General features: G+C 35.5%; 3 protein-coding genes across 5 annotated transcripts; 1 reads left to right on the top strand and 2 right to left on the bottom strand.

The window, feature by feature from the left end:
* Positions 1 to 3,129: 3,129 nt before the first annotated feature.
* LOC107797844 (calcium-binding protein KIC) lies at positions 3,130 to 3,495 on the top strand. Its single transcript, XM_016620769.2, has one exon. The coding sequence runs from the start codon at positions 3,130 to 3,132 to the stop codon at positions 3,493 to 3,495; it is 366 nt and encodes a 121-aa protein (XP_016476255.2).
* A 2,044-nt stretch (positions 3,496 to 5,539) lies between these two features.
* Positions 5,540 to 9,122, bottom strand: LOC107797842 (serine/arginine-rich splicing factor RS31). Of its 3 annotated transcripts, none has more exons than XM_016620765.2 (6): positions 9,048 to 9,122; positions 8,573 to 8,696; positions 6,766 to 6,878; positions 6,408 to 6,637; positions 6,071 to 6,316; positions 5,540 to 5,967 (listed from the first exon to the last, which is right to left on the bottom strand). In XM_016620765.2, exons 2-6 carry the CDS (start codon positions 8,676 to 8,678, stop codon positions 5,937 to 5,939), a joined length of 726 nt encoding a protein of 241 aa, XP_016476251.1. In that variant the 5' UTR covers positions 8,679 to 8,696; positions 9,048 to 9,122; the 3' UTR covers positions 5,540 to 5,936. The 3 variants fall into 3 exon arrangements, with proteins under 3 accessions (XP_016476251.1, XP_016476252.1, XP_016476253.1); XM_016620766.2 differs by having other exon boundaries at positions 5,540 to 5,964; XM_016620767.2 differs by having other exon boundaries at positions 6,071 to 6,301.
* A 9,297-nt stretch (positions 9,123 to 18,419) lies between these two features.
* LOC142177084 (uncharacterized) lies at positions 18,420 to 20,116 on the bottom strand. The gene is made up of 4 exons (XM_075245548.1): positions 19,967 to 20,116; positions 19,566 to 19,833; positions 18,992 to 19,235; positions 18,420 to 18,618 (listed from the first exon to the last, which is right to left on the bottom strand). Exons 1-4 carry the CDS (start codon positions 20,114 to 20,116, stop codon positions 18,420 to 18,422), a joined length of 861 nt encoding a protein of 286 aa, XP_075101649.1.
* Between the last annotated feature and the right edge of the window lie 1,775 nt (positions 20,117 to 21,891).

The following is a 21,891-nucleotide window of genomic DNA, read 5'->3' as shown; positions in this document are numbered from 1 at the left end:
TCCCTCAAATAGTCTGAACTTATCCCACAAGGAATTTCGCTACTTTAAGACCATTATAATTACATCTATCATTCATCGGGACTTTGATCATCGGCTCCCGTGTCATCGGGTCACCAATATGCAGAGACGTATCCAAGTTGAGGGATATGGGTTCACGTGAACACATACTTCTCTTTTTAAACTATGTATAACAATATTATATTTTTTCAAAATTACTTAAATATATGTGTGTAAACTAGGGATGGGCATATATCGGGTATAACCGATAGCCCGAACTGATAAAATGCTATTGGGTTATTAATATTAGGTTATTGGATAAATGGTTCGGTAATGGTTTAATATTATTTGATAATTGGGTTATTGGTTCGGGTCTCGGTTTGCTAATTTTATTAACGGTTTAACCGATAACCCAACAAGCTTTATCAAAATTATAATTTTACCCACTAAGTATATAAAGCTACCTTATGACTTCATTCTCTCATTCTCTTAATTCTCTATGCAGTTAATCCTTAGATAAGTTTTAAACTTTTCTGACTTTCTCTTCTTCATTCTTTATTTTAAGTTTTAAACTTTAAAAAATTAATTATTCAGTTTTTTTTGTTTTTCTATTTGTTTCTTTTGTTGCACTGATTCTTTAGCATTTACAAAATTAGAATTTTATTTTTTCCCTGTGGATTATGCTCGCATGTACTGAAAGAGTTTGTAAGATTAAATTGTTAAATGTCTTAATACCTACTCCTAACTTATAACTTTGAAAATTGAGATCATTTGTTGGGATTTTCACATGCAAAGAAAGTTTTCTTTTCTATAGTTAGAATTTAATCCCTTTTTTTTTTGTCAAGAACAAAAATTTAGTTCCTTTCTCTTAACGGTATGATCACGATTTCTATAACAAAAACATGAAATTTTCGATATTTTTTATTCTTATTGGGTAAACCGATAACCGAACCAATAAAGATTGATAAACGACTAACCGATACCCGATAACCGGTAATATTCGCAACCGAACCGAACCAACCGAAATCCACCCCTAGCGTGAACCCATGCTCAAAGACTCTTATGGTGCAATTATTATTGGGTGCACCTCTACAAGTGAAATTGGCAGTTCAAATTTCACTCTGAACGGTCTTATTTTTGGCACAGAGTATAGATATGTATGTAAAAATTACAAGAATTTCAAAAAGAATATAATTTTCAACCTATAATTTCAAAAGTGTAGTGGGTTCATGGTAAGAGACTAAAGTTAAAGCCGTCAAATATAAATTTTAGATCCACATCTTCACAATAGTGCACTCATCCTTTTGAAATCCTGAATCCGCCTCCATCAATATGAGATTAATTGTGCAACCCAACATAAAAAACAGCTGGACAGGAAGATAGGCTAGACGGAGCAGTAGCTGGTTTTGAATATACAGAAGCTAAACTTAATAAATAAATAGGGTATAGTCCATACATAGGAAAAACAAGACATAATAGATATAGAAAGAGAACAAATGTGAGGAAGCTTCCAAGAAGGAGAAGTATTAGCAAAAGTTTCGTCGTGACAGTTGATGTGCTAAAGTCACAAGTCACCTCCACCATTCACAATTCCTATGAACTTTCCTCGAAACCCTCTTTTTAGAATAAATTAAAAATGATCTTCTCCAATAAATCAGTGGATATAAATTATTTATCAGAAACGTATATGATGCTGTTGACAACTTCAAAACAACTTCAAGTACCTCATCCTTTCCTATTCATTCGGTTACGGAGCTAGAATTTTTATGATGAGTGTTAAAATATAAATATTTAAATACAAGCAAAAGTTAAAGAGATTCAACATATAGTATATATACATAAAAAAAAAAAAATTTACCTATTTATATAATATAATTTTTCGACAAAGAGGTATGATCGATATCTACCTGTTACATGTGCCCGGCCACTACATTCAATAACTAACCGAAGAATAAGTTCTTTTAATTTTAAAGTTTGTCACCCCAAGAATTCGGGTGAGATGAATAACTAAATGTTTCATATTGAGTCCTGAAAAAGAAAAGAATTCTTGTAGGGAAGCATTTTTCATTTATCGAACCTTATGCCGTGCGAATCTGAGTTAGTCGCAAACTTAATGTGGACCGTAATGGAAAACTAAAAAAAAATCTAAAGGTTATCATCATTAAGATAATTTGTCTACATTTTGTTGAGTTACAATAATCTATAGAAAGTCCAATATCTCTGTTAAATTAGCTACTTATATAGGAAAATCGGTACAAAGAATATATTTTTGTTAAAAAGCATTTGGAGATTTTTTTTTCTTTTCTTTTTGCGGGATGAACATTATTCTTGCTTGGTAGAAGACTAGAAGCTGCTTTTTGCAAGTACATTTATGTAATTTCAGAAACAGGAAAATTTCATACAGGAGTAGTGTAAACCGCTCTTTGAATTTGAAATATAGAAGAAAGATAGTATAGTATACCACCAAAGGGTGTGTGGGATTGTAAATATCTTTTCAATCCTTAACTAAAGATTTGGGTTTCTCGTCTTAAAAATGAAGTCGCCTTTAACAAGGAATATTTTACCCCAAAGTGATGGAGTACTTCTCAACTCAACCGAAAACCAAAAAGAATAGTCCTAAATAGTATTTCATCCCTTTATTTTCTTTTTAGTCTGTGCTAAAAAGAATGATCACTTTTCATATTTGAAAATAATTTACTTTGATGCAATAATTTATAGTTACACAAAATATATGTGTCTTATTTTACGCCACAAGTTCAAATATCTATTCTTTTTTCTTAAATTTTGTGCTCAATCAAATATGTTCACGTAAATTAAAGCAGATGGAGTATTAAATAAAAATAGCATCAGTAGATTACAAATTCGAGGCCATACCCAAACCATCCATTCAGAAGGTACCATTTGATTTAATATGGACCATAGGCTACATAGTCCATCCCCACTCTCTTTTCCCTTTCCTAACTTCCAAAATCAATGATCAAATCCTTGCCAGTTGACAATGTAACAATACTCATACTTCCACAATATTCACGAAAATACTTACTGTTAGATAGCACTATAAATAGAGTTTCCAACTTTCCTTGTGCCAAACAATACCTTTTATTCATACCATTGCTTTTCTTCCAAAAAACAATGGCAAGTAAAGTTGGTGAAGCAGCAACAGAATATCAAGACCTGTTACCTGTGATGGCAGAAAAATTGGACGTGGAGACGTTTGTCGCGGAGCTATGTGGAGGATTCAGGCTACTAGCTGACCCGAAAAATGGCTTGATCACATCGGCGAGTTTACAGAAGAATTCGGGGCTTCTTGGAATGGAAGGCATGAGCAGAGAAGATGCAGAGGCTATGGTAAGAGAAGGAGACTTAGATGGAGATGGAGCATTGAATGAAACTGAGTTTTGTATACTCATGGTTAGACTTAGTCCAGAAATGATGCAAGATGCTGAAGCCTGGCTTGATAAGGCACTCCAAAGAGAGTTGGCACAACCCTCTTGTTGAGTTTGTTATTGTCTCATTCATTCTCACTTAATTTGTCAATCCAAAAATATGAAATGAAAAAATATGCTGAAGAGCTAGCCTTCATTATTAGTATATATGATGGACTGTATCTTAAGTCAATTTGTTCATAGATTTGTGTCCTAGTTGATTCAATTATGCAATATCAAGGAGAGATCAGATAATAGGAGTGAATCGCCAAAATTAATACAGGTTCAGATTTGGAAGTTACAAGTTTCAAATGTTGTAACTTAGATGTACATAAGTCTTATGATTCCCGTCTGCTTCATTGATCGTTTCTTTCGTAAAATATATGTACTTTTTTCGGTGTTTTAAATTCTTATATGCTCTTTCTATTTCGTATTCTCCTTGTCTCCTGCCGGCCTGCCCTCCCCCATCCCAACCCCCTTTATATATAATTTTAATCTCTTTAATTCTAGCTTGATTTTCAAGAGAGGAATGGATAAAATATGACAGTTTGATAAAAGAAAAACACAATTTGAGACTATTATCTAACTATACCAAATTTTCCTAAACTGCAAGAATTTTCTTTTGTGACTACACGTAGAATCTTTATTGAGGTAAAACTATGGGTGTTTAACGGGCGGGCTGGACACAAAAAAAACAGCCCGTCCGTTTAACGTTGCGGGATGTTAGCGGGCTGAGTTAGCGGGCTATACTTTTTTGGATTTTTTTTTTCCGTACGGGTTCGAGCTTAGTGGGCTGTTAGCGGGCCGTGGAAATTTATTTTTTTTTTAAAGTAAATTTTATTTTTCTTATTCAATGTTATTGATACTTAAGTATTTGAAAACTTTTAAGGCTTAGAATTAAACTTTAAAGTTTAAAGTTTTAAATTTGAAATTTGAATTTTATAATTTTAAAATTAAAATTTGAAAGTAAGCGGCTACAAAAAATTATTTAATAAGAACAATAGGCAATATGTAAGGATCAAGCTCCGAAAACTTTCATTTTATATTTTTATTGAATAATATATAATACTTCAAATTAAGTTGCAAGTTCTTTTTTGATTTTGTTATTTTTGAACTTGCAAATTAAAAGTTTACAACAATTATAAAAAAATAAAAAAATAGTACATTACATGTTTTGCATCATTTTTGTAAGTTCATACATGTCAACATGAGGTTCTTGGTTTCCGACATTGGTTGAATCAGCACCATAAACCATTATATCTCCAATTTCTTGGTCCTCCGCTTCATCTACCTCGTCACGCCCTTGATTTCGTCGTTATGATCTTATCCAATCTATGAAGCACACTAGAATTTTCAAAGCGTTGTTACCCAATGAATGATGGGTATCTCCTAGTTGTTGTCTTTCTTGGCTAAATGCGCTCTCTGATGCGACTGTTGAAATCGGCACATTTAGCACGTCTCGAGCCATGGCCGAAAGAACAGGAAATTTATTTGAGTTGCTCCTCCACGAACCTAGTGGTAGAAATTCCTTTGTGCGGGGCTGTGCTGACTTTTGCAAGTAGAATTGAAGTTCATCAATATTCCTGCTACTGGTTTGTTGATGCTCCCCTAGTGTAGACCAAATCAAATAATCTTCAACCCCATCATTATCATCCAAAGCACTGGTCCTAGATGTTGAAACTGAACTTGAAGGAATATTTAAATCTACAACAGCAAAAGCATCAACAAATATTAGCATAATAATTATATAATATTTCTAAATATTTGTGTAGATCAGAAATACAAGCAGTTGGTCCATTAAAAAAAAAAATTTAAAAAAAAAAAACATTAATAAACGGGCTGAACCGTTAACAACCCGCTAACGGGTTAACGGGCTAAACCAGGTTGTAGCCTGTTTACAACCCGTTAAAGGGTTTAACGGGCTTAGCGAGTTCAAGTGCAACGGTATCAAAAAACTATTCGTTTGAAACCCGCTCCCCGCCCAACCCGTCCCAGCCCGCCCACGCTACAGTACCAGGCTGGACCGGGGCCGTAAACAGGTCAGCCCGGCCCGATTAACAGGCATAGGTAAAACATTGGCACGAGAACAGAAATAGAAGAGAAAGCGGTCTGAGGTGTTGAGAAACAGATGGAAGTGACTTGAATCTTAGAACACTTTCTTCAGGAATACAAAGATACCAGTACAGAACACAGACCCTGCACCTTTTCATTTTATTTGTCTATTATCATGTGAAGCCTGTTAGAAATGTAAAAAGTGTGCTAAAACTCATTCGCTAAACTTCACACAATTCTGCAAAACATGAGCTAATGGATTCAACATGCACATGCAATTGATTCTACTACGCAATGTTTTCTGACAGCTAAAATTACAAGCCACAATCCACCAAGTTAAAAGCAACAAAATGCAATCCACTACATTGGTGAAAGACTGATCTTCCCCTACACAACAGACTGCACCAGCCACCCAAGCATTTACATTATGACAGCAGAAGCTCTCCCAGATAAAGTACTGACTCAAGTTCTCGACCTTCGAACAGGAGACCTGCTGAAAAATACAAAAGATAAAATGTGAACAAATGTCTCCTACTTGCATCAAGAAAGAAATGACAGTTAAAAACCAAATAAAAAAAAGGAAAGTTTTTTTTTACCTGCGATACCTTCCATAATCTGGACTATTATTGTATCTGTCATACGATGGACCATTACGAACAGGACTATGAGGTCGGCCATAATCTGGACTAGGTCGGCCCCTGCGATACATCGGGCTTGGTGACCTCCGATAAGGGCTATCCCTTTGCCTGCCATAATCTCTTCTAGGGCTGTTATATCTGTCCCCTCTCTCATCGTCATCCTTCAAAGCATACTCTACAGAAACCACTCTGTCCAAGATCTTACTGTAAAATGTATTAACAACTCACTTCTTATCAGGAAACAAACAGATAAGATATTGCAACCATTAGAAATAGAATGAAATATCCTACTAACCTCATGTGTGTACACTCCAAAGCTCTTGTGGCATCCTCCTGATTGTCAAACTGCACAAAGGCAAAATTGCGACGTATGCGAACATGAAGGACATTGCCGTACGGTTCAAAGTGTCTTTCTATGTCTCGGGTTCTAGTACAAGTAGGGTCAAAGTTTATGACAAACAATGTTTTGGTTGGTCTCTGGTTTCCACCAGACTTAGGGCCATCACGGTGTCTACCACGTTCACCCTGTCAATCAAAGTCGTCATAATTAATAAGATGCCAATTATCAAGAGATCGTACTTCCTTTCGGGGGAGGAAATGTCTAACGGATTGCATTTCTCAAATTTTGGGAAAGATGAAGACAGAAACATTACTTTTGCCCATTCCACTGATAGACGGCGCCTTTCATACCCAAATGGCATGTTGTCAGTCCCACGGATGGCATCTGCTGCATCTCTCTCATCCTCAAAGTAGACAAAAGCAAACCCTGTAGTTGTAAAGAGAGTTCATTATAAGGTTGAAAGAACAGTAAGATATGGTCTCTAAAGAAGACTTTTCGGTAGAGTATACATCAGCTAAATCAAAGTTCTCATCTCCTTCAGAAATTAAATAACGTACAACACCTGCAAGTATGTGAGGGCTTGAGGAAATTAAGGAGGTAGAAGCCTTGCATGAACTAGATCATGATGATGATGATGATGATGATGATGATGGTCAAGATGAAGGCTTATTAAAGGTTTAAAGTCAAGTCTGAGTAGACATTGCTAAGCATGCATCACCAATTTCACAGCACGATTTGAAAATTGGTAGACATGGCATGATATAATTCATTGATCCTCTTATTAGTAGTGGTAGGCATGGCATGATGAACCGACTGATCCCATCATGATCATTCTTGTGATAAGCCAACATGAGCATCGAGTAAGTGAATGACAGAAGATCGATGCAAGAAATGCAGAACAATTCCATCAGTGAGAAGGGGGAGAGCAGGCAGGCAGATAGGTTTCCTTGCATTAGAAGTTTTTTTGGCACAGGAGTGTTGAGCCATGATAGAAGCTCTTTTTCCTTAGTAGATGTGCCTGCGGCAAAATAAACACTTGAATGCGGAGATCTTCTCCAAATAAAATATTCGGTTCCACATTATGTCTTGACAAGTCACATGTATCATGCGTACATGCTACACAAATATAGTCAAATAGCTAGGTAATTTTGTTTAACCAAAAATACTTATAGTCAACTATCCCGAGAGGGAAAAGACTATAACTTATAATGCACCTCAAATAAGAAAATACTTTCCAAAGCGGAATGATTAAACAAGATATGGATTAGATAAGATCCCAAAAAGATAACACGATAACACTATCAGACTAGTATACAAAAACTTTCCAACAAATAAAAAAAAAACTAAAGTTCATATTGTTGAAAATGTAACTCACGTTAACAATTTCATAGAATGAAGTCATTAAAAAATTTCTACTATTCTTTCTGTGCCAAGAATTGCGAGGATCATGATCTCAAAAGCAATGCTTAAAAAGGCGGAGGCACATGGCAGGGTGTTTTAACTATCATCGGATAAGCCTAGGTCTCTTGAGCCCCATTAATTTCTAACTTACAAAATTTTCAAAAATAACTAACATATAAAAATATACTCCTACTAATCATAGAAAACATTTCACACAAGTTGCAGCCATATACTTAAAATAAAATAAAATGAAGAAGTTATATTCTGTCTAGAATATGCAATCCAAGGCACGCGTAGAAGACCCCTACCCAACACATAAAGCATGCAAGGGGAAAACACACAGCATTATCTCCATGAGAATTAAACCCCAACTGGTCACCTCAAGACCAGTTCAGGCGAGTCACAACTTTGCCTTTTAAGAAAATGATCAAAAGAAAATCTAAGAGAGGTTCAGCAAGTGCCCACTGAGTAGTCAACCGATCTTAGTCTCAATCCCAAAAATAACACAAGGACAATAAGTAAGCAAACCCTCTACAATAACTAGTACTAATATGCCTCGGTCCCAAACAAGTTGTACACTGACCACAAATTCCATTTAAACAAATCTCATACCAATACTATGCAATTACAAAAAAGTACTACTAGAAGTTAAGATATTTTCTAAAACGTATAAATATCTTAAAGGCTGAACATTAAAAAAGAGAGGAAATAAGCTATACCAGATTTCATGTCAACGCGCTCTATTCTTCCGTACTTGGAGAAAAACCGTTCCAGTTCTGATTGGCGGGTATCATATTCGAAGTTCCCAACGAAAATAGGCCTCATCTTCACCACCCGTACAACCTAAAAGAACTCAACAAATAATTTTTCAAGAATCTGATCAAACAGTTAATACCAACACATACTAACACCATTTTGCGATTTTTTTTTACAGTAAACCCTAGTTCTTCATATGCTTATATTCTTCCTATCTTAAACCCTAATTTCAAATGACAAGTTATTGCAACGAAATGGGCAAATAAAGCAGAAAATCGGTTATTTTATCCTGCGTTTTTAACAATCAAAAGACCCTACATTACGATAATCTTTTACCAGAAAATCAAATAAATTACCGAAGTTTTATGTAAGTAAAAGCCTTAAAATACAATAATACAATAATTTAAAGTATAGCACAGGGTAAAGAGAGGACATTACCTTTTTTACGAACAAGGACTGGAAAACCCTAACAACCAAAGAAACGTGTTAGAATAGGATGGAGGGAGTTTATATACTGGATTTTGCACATTTGGGCCCATTTCTTAATTAGACTATATGGGCCGGATCCAGAAAGGGAAGGGGTTGAATCGGCCCTAATCGTAGTATTAACCCATGGTGTACAAAGAAAACCGATAAATTAACAAACTGCACACAAAAAACCGACAAACTGTATCGCACCGATTAAATCCAGTCAAATTAAAAAAATCAATTAGTGATTTGGTTAGATTTGGTTTAGTATTGAAAAAGAGAACCCCCACAATTATTGATTTAGTTTGATATTAACTAAACAATTAAACCCAAACCCGACACTATATGTATATAATTTTTAAAGTTATATTGTATATAAAAATATTTATTATAATATAATATGTAAATATTTCAATACTTTATTATATTTTTTATTTTTTAACATTTTAATACCAGTCTGAACTTGCAATTTTAGCCCATTATTGTAAATGTTAAGGAACTTAAATAAAGCCCAAACTAAGATCATCTTTAGTGAAATTCAAACATTAGTGAAATAGCACCAAAAATTTTAACTAAATAACATAATTTGAAACGGTAAAGCAAGTGCAACTTGATTTGACGCAAAAATCCAAAAAGCTTATTCCGGAAACCTCACCATTATCTTTGGGAAATATTCCTAGCTATACTATAATAGAAATTTATTTATCATTTTTATTTAATTTTGCATCACATTCTCTCTCTTTCAGCAACTCTCCTAAAAATTTGAATTTCATCTATTTTTCAAAAGATTTCACGTCCCATTCTCTCCCTCGTACTTATCACCTAAAATTGGTACTTCTCTCACAATGCAGATGAAAATGGCAAAAAAATTGCCTCTAAAATTGAGCAACGGGTTTTCTATTGACATCCATTAAAAAGTTTCAAAACTTTGAATTTAATATTCGAAATTTATAAATTTATGATTTGTTTAGATTGAGTGTTCTTGCAACTGATAGAGAATATATCTTGTAGTTTATATCTCAATTTTGAGTGAAATTGATTAACAATTTGTTTGGATGGTTGTTACCGGTTGTATTGTATCGTATTGTTACTTTAAATATAATGTTTATTTTGATTGTTACTTAAATTTTATTGTATCATATTGTTAAATTCGTCGTTACATAACCACGAAAAGTATCACCTTATGGAACGACATATTTGGTGTGGTCACGTTATTATCTTATTTTTCTCTCATCTTGCCCTTTTTTATTATTAAAGTATTTTATTTTATCCTTTACCCTATCTTTTTATATAATAATATTACCTAGTACCTTAATTTTATTTATAATATTACAAGTTTATTCTTCATATTGTTGTGTGTATGACATCATGAAACGACAACAAACAATATAATCTATCCAAATATTGTATACGTCAAAACGATACGATACGATACAATACAATACAATATAATACGATACGATACGATATGATACAATACAATACAATACAATACAACAACAACAACAACGACCCAGTGAAATCTCACTAATGGGGTCTGGGGAGGGTAGTGTGTACGCAGACCTTACCCCTACCTCGAGGAAGTAGAGAGGCTGTTTCCGAAAGGCCATCGGCTCAAGAAGACGAAAAGAGACAATACAATACAATATAATACAATACAATACAATACAATACAATACAATACAACCATCTAAATAAGCTGTAAGTTTAGAGTTGGTTTTAGGTAAAATTTTATATTGAAACTCAAAGAAAATGAAGTTGCAGGAATTGGATGATAATCTATATCTATCTATATCTATATCTATATCTATACTATATTAAAAGTACGAATGCCCTTAGTGAAATGTCGTTCGCCTTTTTTATCCCTTTAAAATTGAATTCACACATGACAAAATAGTCATTTGATTATTCTACTAATATTAGAAATAATCATTCAACTAATTTTCTAAGAATCAAATAATTGTCATTAATTAATTCCCTACTATTTAGGAATAATCATTTAATTATTTAAGTCTAAGTAAAATAAAAGAAAAAAATCTTTCCAATAAGAATCAAATACTTTCAAATTATACCTTATTAAAAAGGAAATTATAACTTTTGTTATGAGAAAACTTTTCCGCAATTTTGCTTATTTGTCAAACAAAAAATTAGGAACATTTAATTTTACCCTTTTTATTTACATTTTAGATTGTAGAAATGTATGTTTCCACTTTAACACAATTTAATTTATTTTTTGGAAGTGCCAAGTTTGTCTAATTTAAGTAAGAAAAGAACTATCCTTAGATCTCTATAAAATTAGTTTTAATGCAAATTTATTTTCAAAACAAAGAATATTATAACTCAAATAATTATTTATGAACAAACATATTATTGTAACATTGACATTTCCTCCTACTCTTCGATTACGTACTATTTCTTCAAAACAATATACATCTAAAATAATAAAACTATTTTATAATGAATAATAGGTCAAATTAAAGCATATTCTTTGTATGAAAATTGAAGTTGGACATAGATTTGTGATATATAAAAAAAGTAGTATTTGAAGTTAAGTTAAAAAGGGTATTTAAAAATCATGTAAACCTTTTCATTTGTTTCCTAAAAAAGGTTTAAAGGTTATAGACAGATTGAAATACCGTTGTGAGCAATGTTAACACGTTTTTTTTTAATATAAAATTAGCTAAACACAATCACTATTCTTTAATTTAAGGAATTTACACTATTTCTTTTTAATCTTTGCATTTATAATTCACGATACTTTTTTAATAATATTTATGCAATTTTAAAAAGGTTTTACTCATGACACGGAATACACGCACAACGCGCGTACAAAGTCCCTTAGCGAAATATTATTCATCTTTTTTATCATTTTAAAATAGAGTTCCCCATAAACAAAATAGTCATTATCATCTTATTACTTTCCTAATATTTAGGTTTTAAATTAACTAAAATTTTGACTATTAAATCTTTTCTTATTTGAATTATGTAAAAACTATTAATATTTAGGAGTTTAAATCTTTCCATAACTATAATATTCTTAATATACAATAGAAGAAGGAATTATAATCGGATGTCCATGACTTCTTTAGAATTCCTTATTGTCATAAAAAAGAATTATTTCAAAGAAAAATATAAATAATTCGTATTCTTTTATTTTCTCATAATAATCGAAAAAATTAAAATTGGACAACTAAATTGGTATGAGAAAAGTAATAAATACTCTCTGGTATAATAAAGAAAATTCTATTTTCATACTTTATTTATCTATCAATATTTATACAATTACACAAACAAGAAACTTCAACACAAAATATAAATTGACTTTCTTACTCTTTGTAAGTAAATTTGATGTTCGACAAAACTATAATTACAATTAATTTTTAGGACTTCATTATTTATTTTATTCGTTGTTTGGCCTTTTAGTGTTTCTTCCTCTAAATCGTATTATAATTTATCATTTTCAAGAATTTATAAAAAAAAAATATTTTTATTTCATCACACAATCATATTATTTAATATTAATATTCATGTAATTTTCTTTAAATCATGTACTCAAACATAGGGTACACACGCAAAAGCGTATCCTAAAACTAGTTGTATGATAAATGTATCACAATTATTTTAGAAATATGTCATAATTATATTAAAATTGTATGTGTCACGACCCCAATTTTTTTCCGTAGAATGTCGTGACGACACCTAGTCTCTAAAACTAGGTAAGCCTAACAATATGCGGAAACATTAAAATAAAACTTAGAATCTCAAAACTCCAACAATTTCATAAATAGAATCTATAAACACAATGCGTACAACTCTCCAAAACCTAGTGAAATGTAAGTCACAAGCTCTAGATACAGTGTTGGGCAATCCTATACATCACTGTCTATAAAAGTATAAAGAAATAAGGAAGAACAAGATAGAAGGGGACTCCGAGGCCAGCGGGCGCGGGCAAGTGTATCTTGAAGTCTCCAAAAGCAAGCTCAGCACGCTAGTACTGAGACTGATAAGATGTACCTGGATCTGCACAAAACATGTGCAAAAGCATAGTATGAGTACACCACAACAGTATCCAGTAAGTGCTAAGCCTAACCTCGGTAGAGTAGTGGCGAGGTCAGGTCAAGGCCCTACTAGAGATAATAAGAAAAACAAGACAGAAGACATAACAATATAATGATAATGACAAAGGAAATGAAACAATAAAGATCCTACGAAAAGTTAACAATACGGAAGCAATGCAGTTAATACAACATGAAAGGAGAACAAGGATTTTACATGTTAAGGAAACAACAACCAAAACAAATACAACAAATAGAGAAAGATCAACAGGGGGCCCTACCGAGGTACCGCCTCGTAGTCCCAAATCATAAAAGCAACTCACAGTCTTTTCTTATATCACCGCAGGAGTCTTTACATTTAGTTTTGTAAATTATTTTTCCGAAATAGCACCCCGTGTTTTAGCCCACCTTATCACACTGCATAGCTTCTAGTAGTTCTCCTACTAGCCACGCGTATCAATCCCACCTTATCTTACCGCATGCGTTTCAACCCTCAAACCTTATACCACCGCATATGTATCTATGGTAACAATGGCACGGTAGAAACCTCGTGCAAATAGTAACAACAGCACGATAGAAACCTCGTGCAAACAATCAAACAATCCTCTCAACAATAACACACATGCCAAAATATAACAACTCAATAAAATGATATTTTATAACTTACACTTTGCCTCAATAAAAACTACGGCCTTTGCAACTCAACACCAAATTCAATAGCAAGATATTTCAAGTGACGGGTAGAAAAAAAATCCAAGGTCCTAGAGAGGATGATTACCCATTGGGTATAATTATGGAGTACAGTTTGGTACAAATGAGACTTGAGAGGATGTTGAAAGTGGGATTTAATGGACAGTAGTACAGATTAGAGCATAACCTTATCAGAAAGTACAAAAGTAGTTATCATGTTTTATGGTTATCGGTTTACCTCAGTTACCAGTTACCATTTTAAACATGCCAAAGTATAAGCGTTTTAATTCAATCAATTCAAACAGCCTACCCATAACCACTTTGCCTCAAGAGTCGATTCGTTACTACTAAGCACCCTCAACTCCCGCACTCACCCAACAAGAGAAGTTAACAACATTACCGATCCATCATGAGACCATGTTCCCTCACCAACAAACAAGAGAGTGAATATAAAAGTAGTTCACGCATTCAAGTATAAATTTGAACATAATTTAAAGACATCACACAATTGAACAAAAGTCACTCACTCTCGCAACGAAGTTCATGTGCATCCCGTGGTCGTACCATAGGTTTGCCCGTAGTGTATATCTTTACTAATCTAAGCTAGCCAAGTCTGGGATCAATTAAGGCTTTTCGGGTTGTAATGTAGGCTAAGGAACGGGTAGGATAATTTAATAATATTGACTAACCCTCTTAAGTACTTTAATACACTACACTCGACAATCGAGCACATATTCTTCTCAACCAATTCACTTTGTCACAAACCATACACAATATAGCCCCTTTTTCAAGTAAGTACCTATATATCCCCACTAGCACGAATTAGGAAGATTAGGAGGTGTATTTATTTTTCTCTTTTTGAATATCAACATTATTTGTAATTCTTTCCTTATTTTTTTTCTTCTTTTTCTTCTCTTTTTCTTTCTTTCTACACACACTCCTTATATTAAGGTTCATCATCTAGTGGCCTTTTTATAACTTTAGGGCACATTGTGGGCCCTTCCATGATTTTACTCAAAAATTACTTCCCAATATCTCACCTTACTTCGTTAGCGACTAAGTGCCTTCGGAGGTAAGGGTTCAACAAGCTTAAGTTAAGAACAAAAATAGGGACACGACTTGTAATGTGGGTGCCAAAGAAAAGCTCTACAGGCTCAAAGGAGCTAACAACGGAAAAACTTTATTTGTAAGTGACAAGAACATTTATGATCAAGCAAAGAACTGCCTACGTCATCTCCTAGACTAGCACAACTTAATGATTTTGCTTTGATTAACACACATAGAATGTTCTAGACTACACAATATAGCACAAAATATAATGAATCCTTACACACATGTTGTACATGACTCAATCAAGACGGTTCTGTTTAACTCTCAAGTCAAGCAAGCACATACAGTTGAGAATTTTAAGCAATAATGCAATAGATGACATACAAGTCAAGAAATTGAGAAAATGCATCACAAAATTGGTTATTCATTTCACTTAGGCATCACAATTCAAATCAAATACAACAGGAAGACAGAGCGCATGCCATAGCCTGAATGTACCAGCACCAAATATGTCAATGCGTATCTAGAGCAACTCAGTTTTCTTCCTATCATACTCCTAAAAGATAAAACCAAAATACCTGGTACAAGCTATACCCTTGGAAAAGAACCGACACCCAAAGAAAAACCAAGGGAATTACTACCTAACTATACTAATAAAAATAAAAGAAAATATGTTTGGTATTTTTAATCGGACCTTAATCCCTCAAGAAAGTTGTCCAAGAGATCCATCGTCGGGAAAAGATCGAGCTTTTCTGATTTATTTTTTCATTTTTTTCTTTTCTTTTTCAATATTTATCTACTACTCTACTCTAGACTACTACTAACTACGAGTTATAAAAAGAAAAATACTGACAAAGTTTATACAATTATACTACACAGAAAGTAATTCCCCCACCCCCACATTTATTTCATGCATAGTCCTCGATGCATATAAAATATCAAAGCAAAGGTAATGTGGGAAGAAAAACTCTCTGCTACTCTGACCCATCCGGGTAATACTCAAATATTTTATCATCAGAACGCCCACCGGCCGAAGCTCCGAGCTCATCATCATCTGCACCAAGCGACACTAAAGCATCGTCCCCGTGACCTCAATATCACCCTCATTATCTGATCCTTTGTTTGTGTTCTCATCTTCTTATGGGTGAATGGGACTGCCAAATGTGATCCCCAACATCTCGTTCGAAGCACCAGACAACTCAGTGCGCAGTTGCGCCCGCTCCCCATCAATCACTCCAATCCGGCTCATCATCAAATTCATGGAACTGAAGATATACCTGCTAAAATTTTTCTCATGGCCATTCCGAGCCACCGGGGTTAGCTTGGAAGTGGTATATAGCAATGTCATGATGTCCATTAATCCTCTAGGAGCCTCCACCACCTCATCATACCCAGGGTACTCAGGTAAATCCCGAAATAACATATACTGGATCAGAATATTACCATAGAAATACCTTTTGATCTTCCACCCGAACTGTGTGCAGGCCATCTCTCCCAACATGATCTCACCAACATTGACTGACCACCCAGTCATCAGAAAATAAATTAAGCACACCCGAGCACGAGTGCATCCAGTGTTATATTCCACTGGGCAGTCTTGTTGAAATCAACTCGGAGAAGCTCATTGTGGGTATTAACCTTGGCGTGTGTACTTGGAATTGGAATCTATGCCACAAAGAGTGTGACGAATAAAAGTGTAGCTCGGGCACCTCACAAACTTCAACAAAATCTTCGGGTTTGGACTGTCAACCCCTAAGAACTTGCACAAAGATTCCCTGTTCTGTTTCACCTCCTTTCCTCTGACCCATGACATGCATTTGTGCTCATTCCAATTTGCATACAACTCATTTACCATGCTCAAATTAGCATGTCCGGGACACTCGAGCAATTTATCCATCTTCAAACTCTTCAATCTTGCCAGCACCTCAGGGAAGTTCCTGTCCAAAGCGGTCACATTGATCCCCACTTTAGAGACATATCTCCTATACAACTCGAAGTTGTGATACCATTGGATTGCATCCTCACGAACTAATTTCAACTTGGGTCATGGTCCCGGGGGTACAGTTCCAGACCCTTCAGCAACTTGCTTTTCTTTGGCTTGCCGAGACGACCCCTCACCTTGCTTGCACCTTTTCCTTTACTAGCACCATTACGAGCCATTGCAACTTACAAAACAATCAACTTGAATATGAGAACTAATCAAGAAATCCGCCTAAGGTTAAAGTGGAAGTCTAAGATGACTCCACACTTAGAACCGAAGGCTCTATGCAATATACTCACAATAGTTGTCTAACAAACACACAAGTATTACACCACAAAGACAATAGGTACTTAAGACTTCCCCATGCCACACAATTATATTCCAAGTGTCATACCATAACAAAGCAAGTGGGCGACTATAACAATTAGACTTAGTAGTATGGCAAGCAAGAAACACGACCCCCAATTACTACAACTAATACACGACACTAACCAATCCTAACAAGATGATACATCATACATAATTCATACAAAAGGTCGTGGGTATGGTAGTTATGGCATGGCAATCATGGAATACAAGCTTTGGCCATTGTCAACCCACCCCAAGACATCCCACACTTAGCCCAAATTAGAATACAAGAACACTCATTTACTCAGACATCACCGATGCATAAAATATTTATTCAAGCATTTTATCGAACATGTGGTGGGCATCAATTTTGTGAAACTTAATTCAACAATGGTATAGCATGTTTACCCTCCAAAATTTGAATGAAGTAGAGGAAATTATAGTTTACTACTCCGTGTATCACATTCACAACCAATTTTCAGTAACCAATTTGTATTTTTGCACAACCAGCTAGCCACCATATACTTCAAGTTCTAACAAACTAACTAAGGTGAAAGTGGGGATGTGGTTCTAATAATGGGGGACTGTGGGTAATAATACAAAATAAGTAGAAAGAAAGTGAAAAACAAGAGGAGAAAGGAGGGAACATACCCGGTAAGTGAGAGGAGAACAAGAAAGAAACTTGAAAAGTTGAGAGAGGGAGAGAGATGCAGGGGGAGATAGAGAGGAATAGAATAACGGGTGAGAGGGAATTAGTGGTTAGGGTTATTTTAATTTGTTTGGGTAATGAGTATGGTTTATTAGAAGAGTGAAAATGAGTATCCGAGTCGGGGGTAAAAGAATCAATTAAGTAGTAAAAATGAAAAAAATAAAAAATAAAAAAATAAAAAATTACCTGGTACCCAGCCCAGCCCGTCGCACTAGCTCAGTGTTGGCTGGGCAATTTTCGACTATTTTCTATGTGCCAGGCAGCGCGACGCGCTAGCCTGGACGCTGTTTTATTTTTGTTTGAAGAAATCCCCGACTCCCCCGAATATTTTATACATCTATTAAATATTCCATACCACTTCTACCTATGATGTCTACGACTATGAAGAAAACAAATATACTCATCTACTCTAACTAAAAAGAGAAAAACTAATCTACGAAAGCAATAAAAATTGAGCTGCCTCCCAACAAGCGCCTGATTTAACATCGTAGCACGACGCATGGCCTCGCTTATTCATCAACGAGTAGCACTTTGGACTTCTGGCGATCAATGACACCTCCCCAATAGTTCTTGACCCTTTGCCCATTCACCAAAAATTGCCTTTTACCATTTAAAGTGCGCAACACAATTGTACCATATGGGTTGACGTTCACCACCTCAAATGGACCTGACCACCTCGATTTTAACTTCCCAGGAAATAACTTAAGCCTGGAATTGAAAAATAGTACCTTTTGGACTAGTTTGAAGTGATGGGGCTTGATACGCCTGTCATGTCATCTTTCGGTTTTCTTCTTGTAAAAGTTAGCATTTTCATAGGCATGCAACCGAACTCATCTAACTCATTCAACTGTAAGAGCCTTTTTTCGCCCGCAACTTCCAAGTCCATATTCAGCTTCTTGACCGCCCAATACTCCTTATGTTCAAGTTTAATCGGCAAGTGACATGTCTTCCCATACATAAGCTTTTACAGAGATGCCCCACTTGGCATTTTGTATGCAACTCTATATGCCCACAAGGAATCATCTGCAGCCCAATCCTTCCTGTTTACACTCATTATTTTTCTAGTATTTTCTTTATTTACCTATTGGATACCTCAGCTTGTCCCCTTATTTGCGGATGATACGTAGTGGCAACTCTATAGTGAACCCCATATTTGGCTAGAAGGTTATTCAGCAACCGATTGCAGAAATGTGTTCCTTCATCACTAATCAAAGCACGTGGAGTCCTAAACCTTGAGAATATGTCCTTCACAAAAGTGGCCACTACCTTAGCGTCATTGGTCGGAAATGCAACAGCCTCCACCCATTTGGACACGTAGTCCAATGCTAGAAAAATTTACTTGTTTGCTATAAATAATGGGAATTATCTCATGAAGTTCATGCCCCACACATCAAAAATCTCTACCTCCATGATATTATTCAAAGGCATCTCCTGCCTTCTTGTGATTGTTCCTGTTCTGTGACACTGGTCACACTTCTTAACAAATGCATGAGCATCCTTAAACAATGTTGGCCAATAGAACCCCCACTGAAACACCTTTGCAATCGTCCTATCGCCTCCATGATGGAACCCATATGGCGAGGCATGGCGGTCATACAAAACTTGTTCCACCTCTTTTTTCAGGAATGCATCTCCTCATCAATTGATCAACATACTAGCTGTACAAGAATGACTCATCCCAGTAGTAAAAGTTTTCCTGGCCTCAGATTGGATTTCAAGGGGGAGAACTCTACTCACAAGATAGTTCACATAATCCACATACCATAGGGCAGTGTCATGTGTGATGGCAAAAATGTGCTCATCAGGTAATGTCTCCTTAATTTGTCCACCTTCCTCCATGTGCTCATGATTTTCTAGCCGCGACAGGTGGTCAGCCACTTGGTTTTTTGTGCCCTTCCGATCTCGTATTTTTATGTCAAATTTCTGCAACAATAAAACCCAGCGCATCAATCTAGCTTTGGATTTTTTTCTTCGAAAATAAATACATGATTGTCGCATGATCCGTGTGGACTATGACTTTTGTTCCCACTAAGTAGGCCTGAAATTTCTCAAATACCCACACAACTGCCAATAGATCCTTATCAATGGTGGTGTAATTCATTTGTGCATCATCAAGAGTCTTACTCGCATAGCATATGGAGTAAAACATCTTGAGCTTCCTCTGGTCTAGCACTGCCCCAATAGCATAGTTACTTGCATCACACATAAGCTCAAATGGCAAGGACCAATCTGGTGCCACAATAATTGGTGCATCCACCAATTACTTCTTAAGTTCATCAAATGCCTTCTAAAATGCCTCATCAAATTTGAATCTCACGTCCTTTTCGAGCAACTTGCACAGAGGAGTAGCAATTTTAGAAAAATCTTTAATAAAGCGTCTATAAAAAACTCGTGTCCCAAGAAACTCCGGACACCCTTCACAGATATGGGTGGAGGTAATTTTGCAACTGCCTCCACCTTTGCCTTATCAACTTCAATGCCGCTCTTCGAGACTCTATGACCCAAAACGATGCCCTCTTGCACCATGAAGTGACACTTCTCCCAATTCAGTACTAAATTTGTTTCTTCACATCGTGTCAAGACTTTGGCCAAAATTTTCAAACAATCGTCATAAGAAGACCCAAAGACTGAAAAGTCATTCATGAAAATTTCTATAAAGTTTTTCACCATATCGATGAAAATGGCCATCATGCACCTCTAAAGAGTGGTCAGTGCATTATAAAGACCGAATGGCATTGGCTTAAAAGCAAAAGTGCCATAAGGGCATATAAAGGTCATTTTATCCTAATCCCTTGGGGCTATAACAATCTAATTGTACCCCTAATAACTATTGAGGAAGTAATAGTACTCATGCCCATCCAACCTGTCTAACATCTGGTCAATGCATGGAAGTGGGAAGTGATCCGTGCGAGTTGCTTTGTTGAGCCTTCTATAGTCAATGCAGACTCTCCACCCCGTCACGGTGCGAGTAAAAATTAGCTCATTTTTCTTATTTTATAAAACAATCACCCCACCGATTTAGGCACACATTGCACTGGGATTACCCAATTGCTATCAGAAATAGGGAAGATGATACATGCATCAAGCCATTTAATTACTTCCTTCTTTATGACCTCCTTTATAATGGGATACAACCTCCTTTGTTGCTCAATATTGTGATGGTTTCCATCTTCCATAAAAAAATTTATGCATGCAAAATGAAGGGCTGATTCCCTTAATATCAGCAATTGTCCACCCAATGGCTCTTTTGTGCTCACGAATCATCCTTAGCAGCTTTTCTTCTTGCAAATTGGTCAAGATGGATGAAATAATCACTTGAAAATTTTCAGCACTCCCCAATTAGGCATAGCACAGGTGCACTCGTAGAGGCTTGAGCTCCAGTTTTGGAGCTTTTTCAACAGACAATTTAGGAGGAGTCAGTGTAACTAGTTGATCCAACTCCTCGAATCTCCCAGGACCATGAATATACTTGCAAGCCATGTTAAGGACTTGCTCAATTTCTTCCACCAACTTGTCTTCAACTTCTTCTTCATCCCTTAATAAAGCTCGTTCAAAGGGGTCTGTGGGGCTCATATAAGGTATCACTGAGGTCACATCATTTTCCACCACAGAAATCATGGATAATTCTTCATAATGGACTAGAAGTTTAAGTTCTTTATAAACATTGAAGACCTCCACTCGATCACCAACTCTCATTGTCATTTTGCCTTCACAAACATCAATAATGGCTCGGCCCGTGGCTAGGAATAGACGCCCTAAAATAAATGGGACTTCCTGATAAGGCTCTTAGTCCAAGATAATAAAATTAACAGGGAATATGAAAGATCCCATTTCATCTTCAATCACCCCTTCTGGACTAGCAAGGGAACAATTAGCCAATTGCAAGATCATAGTAGTTGGTCGCGGCTCACCCAGCCCTAACTACCTGAAGACAGATAACATCATCAAATTGATGATCGCTCCAATATCACACAAGGCTCA

This window comes from Nicotiana tabacum, chromosome 23, assembly GCF_000715075.1.
Source record: "Nicotiana tabacum cultivar K326 chromosome 23, ASM71507v2, whole genome shotgun sequence".
NCBI lineage: Eukaryota > Viridiplantae > Streptophyta > Magnoliopsida > Solanales > Solanaceae > Nicotiana > Nicotiana tabacum.
Note: the sequence above shows the minus strand (reverse complement) of the source record. Positions and strands in the feature narration are given on the sequence as shown.

Coding starts and splice junctions, on each gene's coding strand:
- LOC107797844 (XM_016620769.2), top strand. CDS start 3,130: ATGGCAAGTAAAGTTGGTGAAGCAGCAACAGAATATCAAGACCTGTTA.
- LOC107797842 (XM_016620765.2), bottom strand. CDS start 8,678: ATGAGGCCTATTTTCGTTGGGAACTTCGAATATGATACCCGCCAATCA. Junction 6,317..6,407: donor TTGGAGTGTACACACATGAG/GTTAGTAGGATA, acceptor TACATTTTACAG/TAAGATCTTGGACAGAGTGG. Junction 5,968..6,070: donor GATTATGGAAGGTATCGCAG/GTAAAAAAAAAC, acceptor TGTATTTTTCAG/CAGGTCTCCTGTTCGAAGGT.
- LOC142177084 (XM_075245548.1), bottom strand. CDS start 20,116: ATGTGTGATGCAAGTAACTATGCTATTGGGGCAGTGCTAGACCAGAGG. Junction 19,834..19,966: donor ATCTATTGGCAGTTGTGTGG/GTATTTGAGAAA, acceptor TTATTGTTGCAG/AAATTTGACATAAAAATACG. Junction 18,619..18,991: donor CAAGCTGAGGTATCCAATAG/GTAAATAAAGAA, acceptor TTTCAATTCCAG/GCTTAAGTTATTTCCTGGGA.